Raw genomic sequence first — 18,977 nt, 5'->3', positions numbered from 1 at the left:
CTACAGAAGTTAACAAGTACAAGTCCCATACCTAAAAAAAACATGCTAGAAATAAATGTTCAAAGAGATAAAACATTTCTCTTTACTCTGTCGGTAATTAGCATTACTTATAACCTACAAGTAAACTAAAACATGGCAAGTGTGTGTTATGGTGACCAAAAATTCCAACCTGAATAAGTGTAAGACAGGAATCCAAGAAAACAGACAGCCTTGCACAAAAGTCCTTCTACTGACTTCCTCACAAGTGCTAACCGAAGCAAAGACTGCTATCACTAGCTGGATGCTATCTGTCTGCTTCACCTCTATTGCTTTCCAGTCATTATTGGCCTGTCCCACGGATATTGGACACATTTTTCATTCGACTGTAAAAGATTGGCACTGGGTAGGAAGGAGGAGCTTTGAAGTCGAAACAGAGAAAAGAAAAATACAGCACCTATGTAGGGGACAGAAAAATGAAATGATGTCTTTGGAGGATAAGTGGATGATGTTTGGCCCGGCACTGGACAGAAAGAGAGGATAATCTTGGCCGAGTAACCTTTGTTTTGATGGCTCAGTGGATCGAGCCTCAAAAACAGAAAGCTGGAAAGACAGAACCAGTGAGGTATCATTAATTTGAAGAGGAGTGGAGCGCAAGTGGGTCGCACTGTGTCGGTCTCTCAAGAAGAGTAACTCACTGCTTCCAGGAGATGACCTTGAACAGAGGTACTTTTTGGAATACTTCTTTTGGATACTATTTTTAAAACTGACAGAGATTAGATCTGTGGCAGGTTTTGTTTAAAATTCATAGGCTGAGTACCTGAGATGCTTCAACTAAGCTTTAAGCAACTATAGTCAGGGCAGGCTTTCCAATAACAGAGGTAACATGATGTGAGGCCAATGCTGCAACAGCCAATTCAAATCAGTTTAGCCATCGACACTCGATGCGCCCCGAGAAATATGTCATTACCGTAAATATCAAAATAGAACGAAATAAATTCATGTCCTCCACCCTTTCCCCTTTTATCTCTTTACTGTCTGTCTTTCTCCTCAGCTCTTTACCCATTAATGCTTCCTGTTGTTTACCTGTCATCTACACAAGATGTGTCTCAATACAGTCTGCCTGCCAAGGTGGATTCTGACAGAGCTGCATAACAGTGCAGACTCAACCCGAGTGCCTTGAAACAAAGGCATTTAAAGGCCCAATGCAATATTGATGTTAGGAATAATGTCGCTGAATGCTGGCTATGAATATTTTATGGGGCTATGCACTCTCCCTGACACACATGTGCTCACACATAAAAACACACACCTTACCTGAATGTGGGTGCTATGAAAGGTTGGGAGTTAAAATTGAGTATATGGGAAAAAAAGGACAACATAGTTGAGAAAATTAGTCTAACCCCCACTCTGCAGAAGGAACATAAAAACTATTCTGTGCACACACCCACCCAAACCACAAACAATAGATTTACTAGGAGATTAGACAAAGTCAATAACCTTTACTGTTCAAATGAAAACGTAAGCAGCAGGCTAAAATGCTGAATCCCTTTTTCTTTTCCAAAACAGTATATTTACAGTTCAATAACTGATATTTTTACAGCTAATGCACTGGGGATAGGTGCACTTCTACAACAATATGGCCAGATTTACAAAAGGCAAGAACCATAGGTTGGAAGAAAGTGCTCTGTTGGGAAGTGCATCTATTTATGTCATAAGATGATCACATCACACACATACACAGATACACCCAGAAAGTAAAGTTAAGAAAGTTAAAAAACAAAACAAACTGCTGAAGAATGACAACTTGAGGACTGCACATGTGTTTGTGTGTAAGAACACCTGTAATACAACAGCTAATGTAAACATTTTTGTCAAATTTTAAGTTCAAGTGTACTTGCTGTCTCGGCTAAACCAGCTCACTGAGATGCTGTTTGATATCTTTGGAGGGCCTTGCCAGTTACTTGACACATATGGGGTAAATTTCTTGATGTGAGGGTGGGTAGGTCACTGCCAAGGGTACCAAGGGCAGTAGGTGGTTGTATGAACGGATATCGTTATCATTGTGGGTGAGAGAGTGCCGTACAGTTGCTGGGATGTGCTTTTCAGTAGCTGCAGTTAGAATATCATGCAGAAATGGAAAATGCAAATGCATTCAGAGAATTTATCAAAGGCCTGTGATGTTGCTGAGGCAGACACACCTTTAAGGAAGAATCACCATTCACCCAGACACAATCCTGGCTACATCTGGTTGGACTGGGGGACTTTTTGTTTATAAAACAACCTCCCTTTTTCTAGCCCTGCTAAAATGAGTTGGAGGCTTTTTGTATGTGTAAGTATTTCTATGTGAACAAAGATGAAGCAGCTTGTGATTGGTGGGTCACCGTTTCGATTCCCCCACCGGATGGGTAGGAATAATTTGGGTGTAGTGGATAGATTAATGTGGAAAAAATACTCCCCCCCTCCATTAGCTGGCTGATGTGCCCTTGAGCAAGGCACTTAACCCCCAATTTGCTCCCCGGGCGCTTGATAGTGGCATCCCACTGCTCCTGTGTGTTTCACTGCAAACTAAACTAGTATTAGACTAGTATTAAACTAGTAGACTTGTCAAAGTTTGAACTTCCCATGTAATCGTTAAAGAAATTCGACATTAAGAACATCCCTAGTGACTGCAAGCTCAAATGACGTGCAGGAGGATTCACAACGACGACAAACCCTGAAGTTTCCGACACTGATGCACATACATTTCATACATGGGAGGTGAAACTTAGAGAAAATGACGGTAGGAAGAAGACATGAGAAAGAGGGGGAAAAACAGAATGAGAAACAGAGAGAAGACTGAGAAGGAGGCAAAAGAGATAGCTGGAGAAATACAAGCAATGTGGAGAAACATAACAGAGAAAGATAAGGAGAAACCTCCTTCATTCTAATCCATCCTGCTGATGCAGGATGAGTCAGGTTAAAGGACGAGAGACAGGGCGGTATAAGGGCTCTCACCCCCTCATCCCTCCTTCTCTCTCATCCTTTTCTCTGAGTCGTTCAGCTCTGATGCTTCACAGAGAAGCGGCAGAGGCAAATCTGCTCCCTGCAGCCGCTCCTCGCCACAAATGAGTTTAGGCTGCACCCAAATGAACTCCTCACAGAGCCCCAACTTCACTACTGCCAGAGCAAAGCATGCAAAGCCAGATCTCAGGAGTTCATATATGGCTCTAAAGCCAAACAGAAGCAATACGGCCTAATCTAAATACCACCAAAAATACAAAATAAAAGAATCAGCAAAGCAAAGGGAAAAAGGGAACTGAATGATTGATGATTAGCAATGATTAGCAAGTGGCTGTGACTGTGCAGAACACTTTATCAGTTCAATAGATCTTTGTTTAATAATCCACATTTAATTATTTGTGGCCAACTTACAGTAAATGAGCAGGTAGCATAAGCATTCAGTGCACTCTTTGAAGACATTTTAAAAACAGACAAGCTGCAGGAGCAACTGTTGGGGCTGAACATGACCTTGAGATTCTGGCCTTATGTATCTTATGTGTGTGTACGTGTGTGTGATTGTTCCCAGTGACCCGGGGGTTCATATTTTCTTCCATTTACCCATGTTCAAGCTGTGCAGCAGTTTCACTGCGGGGCTCTGCGACTGGTGAGGCACTGTGCAGTCTTGTTAGCAGAGCTTTGATGCACACGCACACCCACACAGATACACATACACACACACATACACAAATTACCTCTTACTTCAATTTTGCAGTAATATCTATCCAGTCTCCTCGCCGAGTCTTCCAACACAGCAAAGGCCACAATCACTGTGCCTCGTTTGTCATCAACAACAAAAAACTCCCCTTAATTACGGCCTGCACTGTGGGACGGTGAAATACCATTGCAATTTAATTACCGTCTGACAGCCCACGACTGAAAAAAAAGGCTGTGTGTTTCTCTCATCTAGTTACACTAAAAAAAAGAAAAAAAAAAAGTATCAGTCACCTTCATCTGCAATGACTACAGAAAAAGAGTGCAAGGCATTTTCAGTCCTAAGGATGGTGGTGTGTTACCATGAGAAAAGAGGTTTATTTTAGTTATAATTTTCATTAAAGATCATTTTTCAAAACTGCCAGCAACTGCCTTCAGATTTTAGAAAACACAACAGGGCCAATAGTCTGAAAACTCAAATATTGTCCCATGCTCTCTTTTCTTTATTTCCCATCTTTATCAAGGAAATTACTGAAATCAAATTCCAAATGTTTCCATACTGGGCAGGAACCCTAAGCAAAAATAAAAAACAAACAGCAGACAAGGTCACAATAAAACCTGACACTGACACACACCTACACACAAATGCTGGCTTACTGATGATTGTCCATTTACAATTTCATGTCCAGTTAAGTCTTCTTAAGGGAGACGTGGTCTTAGCCAAGCAAAATTGAGGACTTGAAAGCCACCATGATTTCAATTATTTGCAAGGAGGGCATAATTTTGAAGCACTTACTCCTCTGAACAGACATCAATAAGAGAGCTGCAGGAAGTAGTTATTTCAAAAACAATAAAATAGCCAGGGAAAAAAAAAAAAAAAAATCAATCGACAAATGATTTCTCAAAACCACTCGTTAATTTCTCTCTTCTTGAATGAGCCTGAAAAACGAGGCAAATTGCTAGGCTAGCGCCACCTTCCTGGATAAAGAAGAGTGTTGTTCATTCACCGGAGCCTGCTGGAGATCATCCAGGCCTATTAAAGAAAGGTAGCAATGATTATTGGACATTATGGCATGTCCACCTGTTTATTTAGGCTCACAAAGAGGAGAGGACAGGAGAGAGAAGATGTACTCCTTCCATGAAGAGAGTGTTTCTTCATCAAGCAGGGCTAATGTATCACCCCCACAACACCCAGGAAATTACCTCAGGATAGCGCCCTTCTTTCTCAGACATGATTAATTGATCCGGAGAAGGAGAGATAGAAAGAGAGAGAGAGAGAGAGAGAGAGAGGAAAGTGCTGATGTGCTTCGGAAGAGAGATAGATTGGAAACACAGTGGGGATCGGAAAAGGCTGGTGCTGACCTTTTCGACTATTAATGAAAGCGGGAAATGGTCACGTCTGAAAATGTGTTCGTTTTCTAATGAAATCCTGGAACAGGAATTGACACTAGTGCAGTTCCCTGATTCAATCTATCATGATCGTGAAAGGGAAAAGGTATGGGAGAGAGGAGAACGAGAAGAGTAGAACAATGTCCACCCACAGAACGCCAGATGTTCTGACTTTCACAAAACCCAAGAAACCTAATTCCAACTCCAAACTCAAATAAGCAACTAACTTTGAAAATAAATAAAATGTTTGACTGACTAGAATGACAAAAGTTTTTGCAGAAGATCCTAAACAAAAGCTGGTTTATAATTTCAAGCAAAAACTGTGTGTGTGTGTGTGTGTGTGTGTGTGTGTCTCTAACCAGGCATGCAGCTCTTGCTCTGCCTTAGCTCTGTCCTGCTCCAAGCCTTTAGACAGCTCATCAGTGATCTTCTTCCTCAGGGCCTCTTTATCAACTGGGGACAAAAGAGATGGGAGAAAGAGGTTTTAAAGCACACAGCTGTTGTTTGCAGACAGACATATTGTGTTTGTTGAAACACTGAATAGAAGGTAAAAAAAAAGGACAAAGAAACAGAAACATGAGCGTTTTTCTAACAGGAGCTGGAAAATCTGCATTAATTAGAAAATATGCTGCATTCAATGAACATTTAAACTAATGAATCAAGGAGGAGTCCACATCTTGTCTGAACAGCCTGAGCTGTTAATAGAGCTTCAACTATTGGCTGATTGATCAAATGGACAAAGGAATAACAGGAATAACATCTTTGGATTCGAGGCAAAAAGCAGTGACCATCACCTGTGGCTTTTCACAAAATTGGGATGGACATTAGTTACAATAGCCCTAGTTACAATACCGTGTGCCATAAAATGTTATGGAGGCTTTGTTGAGTGTGTGTAGGACAGAAATCTTAGCCCTCAGGCCACCATGCTATATAAGCTGTGTGTGTGTAGGTGTCAAAGAGGCCCAAGGTATTGAAGCATAACATCACAAACAATACACAAGCACAAAAATACCCAAACACAGAGACAGACAGACTCACACACTCACACAGAAAAAGCACAGCAGTGCATCACCCTATCTACATATATTCATGTCAGGGACATCATACATGCATGACTACATGTCTCCACTGTTCTATCCTGGCAGGTAATTAAGCATGAAAGTAAAGATGCCAGTCTGTGACCAGGTCCAAAACGTGCTCTGAAGACAGAAGTGTCATGTGGTGTTGCTACAACGCTGCAGTGATCTGGGGGGATGGGGGGGGGGTCTCGTCTCAGTGTGTCCAGATTACTCTTCCACTGCATTAGTTAGATGGGATAATCCCTGTTGTCAAAATCTATTATTACCTGGTAACATGTGGTAACAGCAGGCCAGTGGACGGACACACACACGCAATAACTAAAGCCATTTCTTTCTCATCATCTTGATGTTGCACCTACTGTTAAACAAATACAGGCTGAATAAAACAGCAGTTCTTAAAGCAAACCTGCACTGTGCTCCGGGATATCTAGTTACAGCGCCTGTTACAGGCACGATGTGTGGGTTTATTATCATCATAATTTCATCTGTCTGTAATAAGATTCTTGGCTTGTTCTTGCTTTATTTTAGGGAAAAGAACATTCATGACTGGTGCATATAGAAGCCTGAACTGCACTGCTTTCTATGTGTATTCTTCTCTTAGTGAAGACTGACATAAGGATCACTTGTACTTATTAAGTGCATAAAATTCAAAATAAGTTTGAATGTCATAGGTAGTTGGTAATTAGTCTGAATGTTACAATCCAATTTTCACATTCATTAGATTTTAAAAGATTGTGATGGACACCAGTTGCTAAGACAAGAATACAGTTATATAAAATCTCAGCTCATTTGCTAGTCTTTCTCCATCCACATTCTGCCATTTAGTCCTCATCGCTTCCTCCGGCAGCTTCGTCTCACCCACACTGTTAATAACTGGCTCTCAAGTGACATTCCTACAGTCATACGGCATTCAGTTAACTTAATCCTTCCTCTGATTTCCAACCTCTGTAGCCTTTTCGTCTCCGCAACAAACGTGACATAACAAGAACTTACACTACAACAACTGTTTGGGAGAGTAAGGAGAATGAACAAGGGAGGCTTTGACTGGGCTTCAGAAGGAACACCAGTGCAAACAGAGGCAGTGATTGACAGTTGACAACTTCTCACGGCATAGTGTTTCTACAAAGACAGAGACTGCTGTCACCAAATGTCCGGAGCATGAGAAAATCATATCCATCATGTCTGACAGCACTCAGAGGCATCATTGATCTCACTGCAGAGGAGAGTCTAATTACAACTCTGTTAAGAACTACGACAGAAAGACAACCTGTAGGGCTTAAATCCAGATGTTTCCCATACATCTGTCATCTGACAAATACGTAATGATGCTGTTTTACAACAGGCAAGTATGAAAAACTCCAGTGATGTGCTATAGTTGTCTTATGTCAACAAAAAAATAATGCTGTAGCAGTTTACTGTGTGACTGGTTATCAAAACTTATTGACGACCAAGACTCCTCGCAGTACTACTACTGTACCACACAATGTTTTAATATTAACAACAGATCAAATGACTAAGTGTAATCTCAAGAAAACCACAGACAATTGCATTTCTGCAAAAAATGTCTAAAAAGGATTTGATCTCTGTTATATAGTTTATTCAGCTGTGCATGTGATCCCACAATGTTCAAAAAGAGAAAGCCGCAATTGTGTTGAGTGCGTTTCATCTGATGAATAAAACTTTAAAACACTACTTTGTCTGAGAACATTTCTGTCTGAGTCACATCAGATAGATTTTCTTCTACAGAGGTGGTTGTTTAACAATGGAGATAACAACTCCCATGATCCCGTGCTTCTTAGATGTTTCGCTTTTATTGAGAGTCTTTTTGCAGCAAGAAGCATAAACGGTGCATGTGAAGAGTTTTTTCTGAGAAGTTAATGGAAACCAACCCAGAGTTACAAACGAGACTGAATATTGGTGATATTGCTTCAGGTCAGTGTTGTGTTTGCTGCTTGTTCCACTCTCGTAGCAAAAAAATAAAAATCAACTGATGCAGCTTTAAAGAAAAAAAACTTTCTGAAGTCACTAGATTGTTCTGAGTGAAATAAACAAAAGGATCTCTGTAGGCTACTTGTTCTTTCATCATGTCTACATTACTAACATTTGGTTTGACGTTATGTCAAAAATATGCAGCGATATTTGTTGCCTGAGGGAAAAACTCTTTTCAACGTGTTTGATGAAACTTTAAACAACAGTGAAGAATCCATTTGAGGGAAAACTCCTCAATTACATACTCTTCCCTGTAAAGATCTTAAAAGAACGACGAAAGACGAAAAGGCTACATACTGGTCAGCAAGTGGCCTTTAAAATCAGAGGTCAAATTGTGCCATTTTCTATCAGGTAAGACTGGCATTTCTGCATCAACCGCTCTTAAAAATCTCTCAAGCTTTGATTGAAAATATACACCTTTTAGCTGTGAAGAATGAAAAGGAAAATTTTAAAAGTCCTCTAAGTTCAGACATGCTGAAGCAACTCCACATTTATCACCACATCCACTCCAGCCCTGCAGAGAGGGGCTTCAGATAGCTCGTAGGCCCGCAGGGTCAGCCAGAGAACAGGTTCTGATATGATAAACACTGTCTGGGGTCCTTGAGGGAGGCTGGTTAGGGTCAGAGACAATTCTAGATCGACAGAGCTCGTGTCAATCCTGAGTAGGACATGTAAATGTTAAAAAGATTAAAAACTCATCATCTTTTTCAGACGTGTCCCCCTCCTTTCGTTTTCCACCAATCACTAGACCCTGTGGAAAAACCCACAGAGGAGGAGGAGGAGGAGGACAACGACGACAAGAGGCGGCGGAGCACAGGCTATTGGCAGTGGAGATAATAGACGAAGGCAAATTGCATTTCTCATCAGAAGTTTCATTAACCCCAGGACCCGCGTGGAGGGCATAATCTGTAACATTACCACTTCCTCACGTTTCTGGCTCGCATAGTCGAGTCACCGCACACCTTTGACTATGTTCAAAATAGAAAAGCACCAAGAGCAAGCTTTCAGTCCTGGCAGGCAGGTGCCATTTCCAATTTTTTTTGCTTTTATTCACACCCTCTCCTGTTAATTCAATCTACTGTTGTGAAATACGACCAAACTGGTCAGTTCAAGTTTTCACAAGATAGCAATAAAAGTTAGTTTCAAAAGGAGAGTCATATATGAGTTTCACACACGCACACTGACCAAGTCACCCACATTTCTCCTATTGTTTTCCCTCGTCTCTCCCATATTCTCTCTACTGCACCTGGGAGACGTCTTTAAGCAGGCTATTAGTCCAACGCGGTGTGTGGGCTATGGCATATGAATATTTATAGCACACTGGAGAAGGTGTGGGAGGTTCAACCTTGACTATGGTGTAATCAGCACACATACTGACTCAGACCATGATTTAGAGACAGCCGACCTGCTGAGAGCCTCACTCGATACCCAACTCTCGTGGACACACATAATCAATGTCCGCCTCATTAAGGTCGTACCCTTTCAGGATTGGGCTGAACTTTGCAACTTTTTAACGAGATTCACATTCACATTCATTGCACCTTTGAATTATTTTTTTCCTTCAAAAAAAGAAAGAAAAAAAAAGGGCATGTTCGATCAATCGTCCAAGTTGACTTTTTTTTTTCTCTCTGTCTAATAATTGGTGACCTTGCAAGGGAAGAATACAAAATAACAGAATAAATGTGAATAAATAATAAACCAACGTCATTATTGTGGTATGGTTGACACAAAGGTTAATGTCTGACAGGAGTCAATCGTTCTGAAAACAGGAGAACTGACTTTGAAGTGACAATAAAAAAAATATAATACTGCAAGTACAAACTGCAGATATACTGTGCATACAAAAAGATGATGAGTAGAAAGAGAAAAAGGTCTTTCTGTGTTTATAATCAAACTTTCCACCAACGTTTCTAGACCAAGAAAAAAAAAGGAGGAAGCAGCTGAAAGCAGCTGGTAGTTTCTCATAATAACTACACTCCAAACCGTCCACACCTTTTACAAAACTAAGTGAGATATTATTGCACGTATGTTTTAATGTGAAAATTAATTAGCGCAAAGACTGGAGGAAGAACTTTATACAACACTGAGAAAAACGAAACTGTTATGAAAGTGGCTCCACAGCTAATGGGGAAACAGACAGACAAAGAAGTTTTTTTAATGGAATATACATGAATAAAATGTATTAACTGTCCAATTGTGTTACTTCTGTGCTCAAACAAAATTCTGTGAATCTCAGTGAAGCCCTGTGGCAAAATAAAAATTTAATACTCAACTCCTTCCCTTAATGAGGCCTGGTGGTTTGTTGTGTGAAACTGCGGAGGTGTCGTTTAAATCACTGGAGTCAGTGTGGCGTGGCATAAGTTGGCCTTTTTTAATTACCTTACTGATTGAGAACAGTCAAGGATGGGCAAGTCTGCCCACAGCCTGGATGCCACCCTCTGAAGAACCAGCACCCACGCCCCGTTCTGCACTTTAGTAATGAACAAGTAACATTCAAATGTCCTTTGCTGGATATACCAAGAGATACAGGACGTGCACCGACACTAAAGAGTCAATGAGGCTAAAAAGACAGAGACAGAGTGAGCTTGTCCACATACGCACATTTGTGGACAAACAATAAATGTCACTCAATTAATCTGATGTGATACTTCAGCAAATATTCTTTTGTATGGTTAAAGAAAATGTGACTGAAATCAGTTATATCAATGAAACTTTGTTTCTTTTGCACTCCTTAACATGGAAAACTTTTGTTTCATAGGTCTGTGTTCTTTACAGTTACACTGGTGATATGTGCTTACTTCTTCCTGTATCAACTAAGATTGTTTCCTTGGAGTGGAACAGTCAAAGTGAAAACAGAAGTCTAGGGGTTTAAGCACCATACAAAATGAGTCACAGCTACAAAACTATGCATATGAACTATTAACAAAAATCAATACAGTATCACAAAACACAATATTGCAATACACTCTCTCTCAACATCTACCCACAGTAAATGACGTACAGGAGGAGAAATGAACAGTTAAACTAGTACTTCATATCACATTACCCCAACTACCTCAGGCATGTCATGTGTGCTGGCAATCTCAAGCCCACGCAGAGCAAGGTAAACTCAACAAACATAATTATAAAAACATTTCTGTTTCATTTGCTGTAAATAACTGTTCGTTTTATTTATTTTCTATTTAGATCATCACATTATAGTCTGTAACAAAAACTTGTTCAAAACACTGCTTTTGCAGCAACTTGTAATTTATATACCATACATATGAGGTAAAAAATGTGAGCTAATTTTGTTCTTAATTTGTTTCAATTCATAGTTACAATATGCAACATTTCCCCATTAAAATGTTCACCAAGAGTTGCAAACTTCAGGATTTTCTTTACTGAAAACAGCTCTCTGCTGTACCCAGAAACAACACTGATGGAAGCAGTGAGATGGAAGATGCAAACTGAAAAGCTAAAACAATGAGATGAAGGAGACTATAAAGTGTGGTTAAATATTGATTATAGCTGCAGGGGAAATTACAGAAAACACCCAGACAGATCAAAACTTAAAGACTACCGTTGAGTTTATCTTCACTATTTTCAGCGTTCTCACAAACCGCAGGAGGGAGAAGGGCAATCTTGACAGCTTGAGCTCCACAGCGACAGAGGGAGAATGGAGGGCCACTAATTACAGCATCAATTTATTAACATTATTACAAGAAAGAATTAATCATTTCATTAACAGTTTGGGAATGGCAATGAATCATAATACGACCACAGCTACTACGAGGCCCATGTTTTAAATGAAGACTAATTACAAATTGCAAGAAAAGTTGGAGACAAAAAGCTTAAGGGGGCTCAAAGTAAACACCCACACAATAAACATAATTAAAATTTAATGTAGCTGGACTTAAAATATATCCTCGGACAGTTCATTCCCTCATACCCTTTGCCTTCTAATTAACCATTCTACGGAAGAAGCAACCCTAACATTTCTGGATAAATTGAGCTATTACCAAGAGAAATTCCTTTCTTCGGTTTTTATAAATTTAAAAAAAAAAAACAAACATTCACTCCTGTCAGTGTTAAACTTTTTCCCAGCTGTCTCCTGAGTCATGAAAGAAGACTGAAGAAATCCAGTATAAACTAAGGGGAAATTTCAAAACTGAAAATGTTCATGGCATCAAACTACTTTAAACTCAAAAAACATTTAGGAAATCCACACACAACTACTGCACCATCCATTCTACATACAAAGAAGGATCTTGGTAAGCTTGTCAATGTCATTGATTAAGCTACCCTTGACCACTAGAATATTATATAGCCTCAATCAATACCATATTACTGAACAACAGATATCACGAAGCAGTAAATCTGGTGCATTTGTCCTTTTCCATAAATGCTTGCATCAGCATTTCTTTTTAAATGTGTTACAAATACTGAATTCCAGCATACTGGAATTAAACTCACCGGCTGGAGCAGCAGGAGGTGGTGGGACAGAACTTGACTCAGGTGCTACCGGTGGCTCAGGGACAGGAGGAGGGGATACCGGCTCGACTGGGGGCTGAGGAGGAGGTGCAATTGGTTCACAGGGAGCAGTAAACTCAGGCAGGGGAGGTGCAGCAAATGGCTCAGCAGGCTGTGGGGACAAACTGTCCCCTGAAGGATGAAGGGTTGGTGGCAGGATGGCAACAGGCTCAAAAACAGGAGGGGAGGAGACGGGTTCAGATTCGGGAAGAAGGGGAGTAATGATGGGATCAGGAAGGGGAGGTGGTATGGGTTCAGGTGCAAGTGGAGGAGCAATGGGTTCAATCGCATGTGGAGGAGCAATGGGTTCAATTACTGAAGCAGAAGAAGCAATGGATTGATTTGTGGGAGGAGGAGGAGATGATTCATTGACAAGGGAGGGAGGAGCGAGTGGAATGGTCACTTCAACCACAGCTGAAGCAGAGCAGGGAGCAGAAGCAGGAGGAGGGAGGGTTGTAGGCAAAATTACCGGCTCAACAGCATCAGAAGCAGGAGGAGGAGGTGCCGCCACAGGCTCAAAAGCAGGAGCAGGGACAGCATTAGCAGCAGCTGGGGGTGATGTGGGTGGGTGCACCATGTCAATTATGGTGGGTGCTGCTACCTGTTCTGAAGGAGGAGGTGGTGGAGGAGCAGCCACAGTCTCTGTGGCTGATGGAACTGGTGGAGGAGGAGCTGGAGGTGCAACAGGTTCTACAACAGGAGGGGGAGGAGGCATAGAGGTAACTGGGTCAAAGGGAGGAGGTACTGGCCGCAGGAGAGGAGGAATGAGGGTGGGCACCGTGGACGGAGGTGGAGTGGGAGCATGTTCACGTTTAGGAGGAGCTGCAGGTTCCCTCATGCGGTTGATGACATTCTCAGAGAGCTGCAAAGGAGAGTGGAAGAAATGTTGCAGAGATGGATTTAAACATATTTAAGTTGCTGTAAGCACATAACGTCCTGTAAAACCACAGCTTGGCGCTTTTTTCTTTATCATAGCAGTTTAGTAAGTGACCTTCACGGGTGCTGGCAGGCAGATTTGTGTAACTTTTGACAGAACCTGACCTGTTATCACTGCTTTCAGTCTTCATGCTAAGCTAGTCATCTCCTGGCTTTCACCTCACACACAACAGTCATGTGAGTCGCATAGATCCTCTCATCAACGCTCAACATGAACCTGAACAATGATACTTCCTTAGGAAAACTATACATTGCATTTACCTGGAGTAGACAGTGGTGTGTTTTAAATCTCTTTACATGACCATTAAAGCACAGGCATAAACAGGATTACACCTCACTGAAAGACATTAGGCTCGCTTGGTAGGCTTGCCAGCTGAGTAATAATAGACGAAGCCATGCCAACTAAAGTCTTACCTGATCGACTAAAGCCTCTCAATCTATATTTAACATCAGCTGACGGTGGCATAGAAGAATTTGTGACAGCTCTAATAACAGAAGCTGCTGACGGTCACTCCATGTCAGTGACTAACCACGTTAACAACATGTACATGTGTCCACATTTAAGAAAAAAACTCCCAAAGGATAACATTATCTATGACGAGGAACGCCTGAGCAGGTTTCATTCATGCACCGAGTGACAGCAGAGCACGAGGCCGGTGACGTTAACGTCAACATTCCCACAAGGACATTCAAAAGTTTTACTGCACTCATTTCATAGCCGCCGCCATGTCTGGTAGTTTAGGTTACGCATTTGTGGTTAAATTGTATATCCCATCACTACTTTAGATCAACTGGTGCAGCTTTGAGAATGAATGAAAGTCAAGCTATCAACTTAGCTAACTTTAGTGTTTTTAGACAAGCCATACAGCATAGCTTTCACCGTTGTTTGTATGCATTTACGATACAGTCCAGGAACGTTACAGCACCGCACTGAACTGATACGGCTTTAAAGCGATCATGAGAAAACTGTTTACTCAACACTCAACCGGGTATGTTTACTGTCACTTACCCGTATGCCCTTCACCACTGTTATATTATCGTTCTCATCTGACTCAAATGACACGCGGCGGGTACTGTTGTTTGCTCCCATTGTCAGACCGCAGCTTGTCAAAGAGTCACTTATCTACATGTAATATGGAAGGCTGTCTACTACTTTTTGTTTCTGTACACTTTAGCTGCGTTAGCTGGCTGGGGCCAACACGCCACTGCTTCAGAACGTCCTTACTTCCTTAGCATGACGTAGTTGAATAACTGGCGAGTTGATTGGACAGACGCCCCCCTGCCGTCTTAACATCGGCAATTTTTATTGGTTATTGTTTGCAAGCTGGGTGGGAACGTGTGAGAGCTGTATGTCTCTGATTTTTAGTTTTTTTCCAATAAATTTACATCAGTATGTTTGATGTAGGCTTGTTTATTTATTTATTTTCAACAATGGCTTAATCCAGAAAGACAATTTCAGGTTCTTTTGTCAATTATTCCAGGAATACTGGGCAGCATATTTAAAAGCTTTGTTTTTGCTATGCTTAATTCTCTTCTAACTCTGGGATCCAATATCTGTGTTTTTGTTTTTATGTTTGTTTTTAACATGTATGTAAACAGAGCCAACCCAGATTTATATATAAAAGCCAGGCAATGTGAAAGCCAGGACTTTCAGAAAAGCTAATTTTATAAATTATAGAGTTAGTGTTTGAGCTCAACACAAACACTGGTCCTCTTTTTGTCTGTGTTGTTGCTCATCTGAGTTGACAGAAAGAGAAAAAGAAAAGAGCAAAACTCCAGTAAGAAAGTGAGAGGAGGAAAGATAATGAGAAGTGGAGATGGAATGGGCAAAAATGCAGCCAGACTGAAGAAACAATATCGTCAGGCTGATTTTGAACACGCAGACTGGTAGAGAGTTGCCAAAGCCATCAGGGAACGCAGCTCCTGAAACGGAAATAGAGCTGCAATGAGAACAGAAGGAGCGGGAACAGAGATGGAAATAGAGACCCATTACATGGCCAAAGTCCATAGAAAACCTTTTCTTCGGACTTGCTCTCATAATAGGTTAGCGGTCAGTATCACCTTTGTTTTTCTGTTGTTTTTCTTTCATTTCTGTGCTGAGCTCATACTGACATTCAGCCCCCTTTTTAGAAGAGTATATCTCGACTCCACGTTTTTGTTTTTCCTCATTTTGTTACAGACATCTCTCAGACAGTCCACATTTTATTGATATTTCTCCCAGCATGAGTCTTTGTTATTTGTATAGCAGAATATCTAATCCTGGGAATTAATGTGTGTTGATTTTAATTTTATGTGAGTTTAAGTATTGATATTAATTTTCTAAGTCTGCCGTCTGCTCTCAGTAGAGGAGATGATACAAAAGAAATCCTGCAGTCAGTATCACAGGTGTGGACAGTTCTTGGACCCAATAATGGACCCATGAGGCAGAATATAATAAAAGAAAGCTTTACTTGGAGACGAGGAGTCGTACATTCAGTAACAGGCAGCCAGTCAGAACAGACAAACAAATCCAAAGACAGAAGACACAAATCAAACACGGTCGGGGTAAGTATGCAGAAGCTTGGAGCGGCAGAAGGCAGTGAGCATCCTGGGGAACTATTAGGCAGCAGAAAAAAAGGTCAGGTGGTCAGTAGAAGTGCTAAATTGGATGGGGATGACTAGTGGATAGGCAGGTGTGTTAAATACGTAACATGGTCTGGATTGATTCGAGAGGAAACAAATAAACATGCAGAGCAGGAGGGAGCAGGTAAGGAAGAGGGAAGAGAAGGAGCTTCTGCAACTGAGATGTCTTCTTTGAGATGGAGAATTCCCACCATACACAACACACACTGCTGGTGGCTTTGAGATGTTTAACCCTCTGGTTAGCATCGCCTGGGCCGTCGGAAGCTGATGTAGGTTGATGATGAGGCTGATAAAACACCATCATCCTACTCATAGGACCATGAGGCAATGGACAACAACAGTTAATTGGTTAATTGATCAGTTGGTTATCTCAATTGTTAATTAAGCTTATTTGAAACAGTTTCACTCCGCTATTACTGTTATTACTATTCTTGCCATTTTTTGAATAAAAACATAAATGAGAAATGACCAATAAATCCTACTCCACTGAAATGAAAGTATTTCCCAAGATTTAATTTTGCTTTTAAAATAAAAGGATCAAATATGCTGTCATGGACGATTGTGAGTCAGATGAATCAAGAAAGGTCAAGTGCACTTGCTGAACATTTATCATAAAACCTATCATCAGCAGGGATTTTATCAAGTAGTCGATATAAAAAGACATTTTAAAGAAATATATAAGTTCAACTCTAAGTGTGTTTCCCTCTCTCTCTCTCTCTCTCTCTCTCTCTCTCTCTCTCTTTTAACATTTTATGCCATATCCATTTCAGAAACTCATACAACCTTGCAGGACATAAAATTGCAGCTGGAAATTTGATATCCCTCAAGGAAAGAGGATATTATAAGGAATGGCACTTCATAAGATTTATTTTTTTTACTTTATATATTATGCCAACACAATAACATAACACATAACTCTATAATGCTTCTTTCTGCTGATTTTTGTATTTTCTGAATTGTGTATGTATGCAGTGCTGTGCAAACGTAAATCGGTTGAAACTTTTTAAAGAATTTATTGTGGTTGTGTATGTCCTAACATTATTATAAGAGAGTTCATATACACAGAGGACCCACATTCAAATCCAGGAAATATAAACCTTGTTCAAATGCATATCTCTATATTATACTATGTTCCAGAATGGCTGTCAGTGCTGTATGTGCATAAAAAACCTAATAAATTTCAGATATGAGAATCTCCTGAAGAAAGCTGCAGAGGTTGTAAAGATTTTATAGTGAATTAGATGATATTAATGGGAATATGATGACAACAGGAAAGCATGAAAATTTTTTACTTCACAAGAGATGACCTGCAGAGGTCATTCCAACAATTAAAACAAAGTCTAAACAAGGTAATAACCAGGTTTAAGAGGCAGGGCCATCCCAGTTTGTCAGTTTAGCCAGAATACTGTATACAGTATATATGTACATGGATATACATTTGCACACAACACAGTCAAATACATGCAGATTATTTATTGTGCTTTATTTTATTTTATTGTATTTTCATTTTCTGTGTTGCTCTGAGGTACAGTAATAGGTATTGAACAGATATCCCCAAGGGGAGTCCCTCACCTCTGCAACATGCACAGATTACATAACACAGAATTAGATTGTGCAGTAGTGCCCTGAGGGGACTCGCCGACAAGCCTCAGGCTGTGGTGAATTCAGAGCTTATGGGACAGAGACATGACTGAATGGCAGAGTGGAAAAGGAGCCTTTCTTGTTGTTTATGACAGAATTATTATTGCAGACAAGCTTATTAAGTCTGATTCCTGTCTTTGATCAGCTGTACTGTTTGGTTAACATATTAATAATATTTTATTCAGTGATTGTGTGCAGAGGAGAGAAAATGAGGATGTTCTTGCATCTTCAGTGTTCTTGCATCACTACTTATCATTTTATTTTCATGCCTTGCATGTCCTGCTCATGTCAGTTTATGCCATTTTGTGAACAGTTAACATTTCGTTGCAGTGACAGTCCCAGTTGCTACCTTGAAACAACACAAAGAACACAAGAGGATAATGAAGACATGAAGCGGTCCGGTTGATCACTCATCGGTTACGTAGCTCCTAAAATAGTAAGGATATTTAGTTTTTATCTCGTTTTGTCCACCTTACCTTGATGTAATGCTGCTTGGCAAATTTCTCCTACTGTGCTTTGCTTTGATTTTATGATGCTTGGGTCAATTCCAGCATATATAATATAGGCATATATAATTTTGATGGAATTTTACTTGTCTTTGTGTCATTTCTGCTATCTAAAATGTAAGTTTTCTGTGTTGTCCTCTGTTGTTGGTTGTGTATTAAATTGAAGGTGAGGCACATGTTTTGTTTGATCCAATTCAAGACTGTGGAAAAATCCAGAAGGCACATACTAGGTGCAATATTATGTTGTTTCCCTCAAACACATTTCCATGGAAACAAGTAAAGAAGTGTCTTATTCTTAATCACTGAGGGATGACACTTTTTTTTGCAAGTTTCCAATGATTGTCATTGAAGAGATAAAAATATTGTATTTACACAACCTTTTTATCTTTCCATGCTATTCCTCTCACAACGATCAAATCATATAATCAAAGCTATCATCGTACATTAACAGCCTCTCAACAATTAATTAAAGCCCCAAAGTTACATCAAAATAGATTCCTCAGTCAAAGTACACGAGTTATTTAATGATCACAAGAAGCTCATCGGATGGAAAGCACCTGCTTAAATGCATTCTTTTGCTGTTAGACCTCATTTTATCTTAATCCATATAATCTGCTAACAGCCACATACTGTA

General features: G+C 40.3%; 1 protein-coding gene across 3 annotated transcripts in view; it reads right to left on the bottom strand.

The window, feature by feature from the left end:
- The window catches only part of chchd3a (coiled-coil-helix-coiled-coil-helix domain containing 3a), a 63,945-nt gene extending 49,123 nt beyond the window's left edge, over nt 1–14,822 (bottom strand). The window contains exons 1-4 of one of the 3 annotated variants that reach the window (XM_046379037.1): nt 14,584–14,822; nt 13,108–13,500; nt 12,582–12,675; nt 5,418–5,511 (exon numbers count right to left, since the gene is read on the bottom strand). In XM_046379037.1, coding sequence (XP_046234993.1) covers nt 5,418–5,511; nt 12,582–12,675; nt 13,108–13,500; nt 14,584–14,664 — 662 coding nt within the window. In that variant the 5' untranslated portion in view covers nt 14,665–14,822. Of the gene's footprint in view, nt 1–5,417; nt 5,512–12,581; nt 13,501–14,583 lie in introns of all 3 variants that reach the window. The other 2 variants (XM_046379038.1, XM_046379036.1) reach the window with 2 other exon arrangements.
- Nucleotides 14,823–18,977: the final 4,155 nt, after the last annotated feature.

The sequence above is a fragment of the Scatophagus argus genome, chromosome 22, assembly GCF_020382885.2.
Source record: "Scatophagus argus isolate fScaArg1 chromosome 22, fScaArg1.pri, whole genome shotgun sequence".
NCBI lineage: Eukaryota > Metazoa > Chordata > Actinopteri > Scatophagidae > Scatophagus > Scatophagus argus.
The sequence above is the reverse complement of the archived record's forward strand: the minus strand, read 5'-3'. Positions and strand labels throughout refer to the sequence as shown.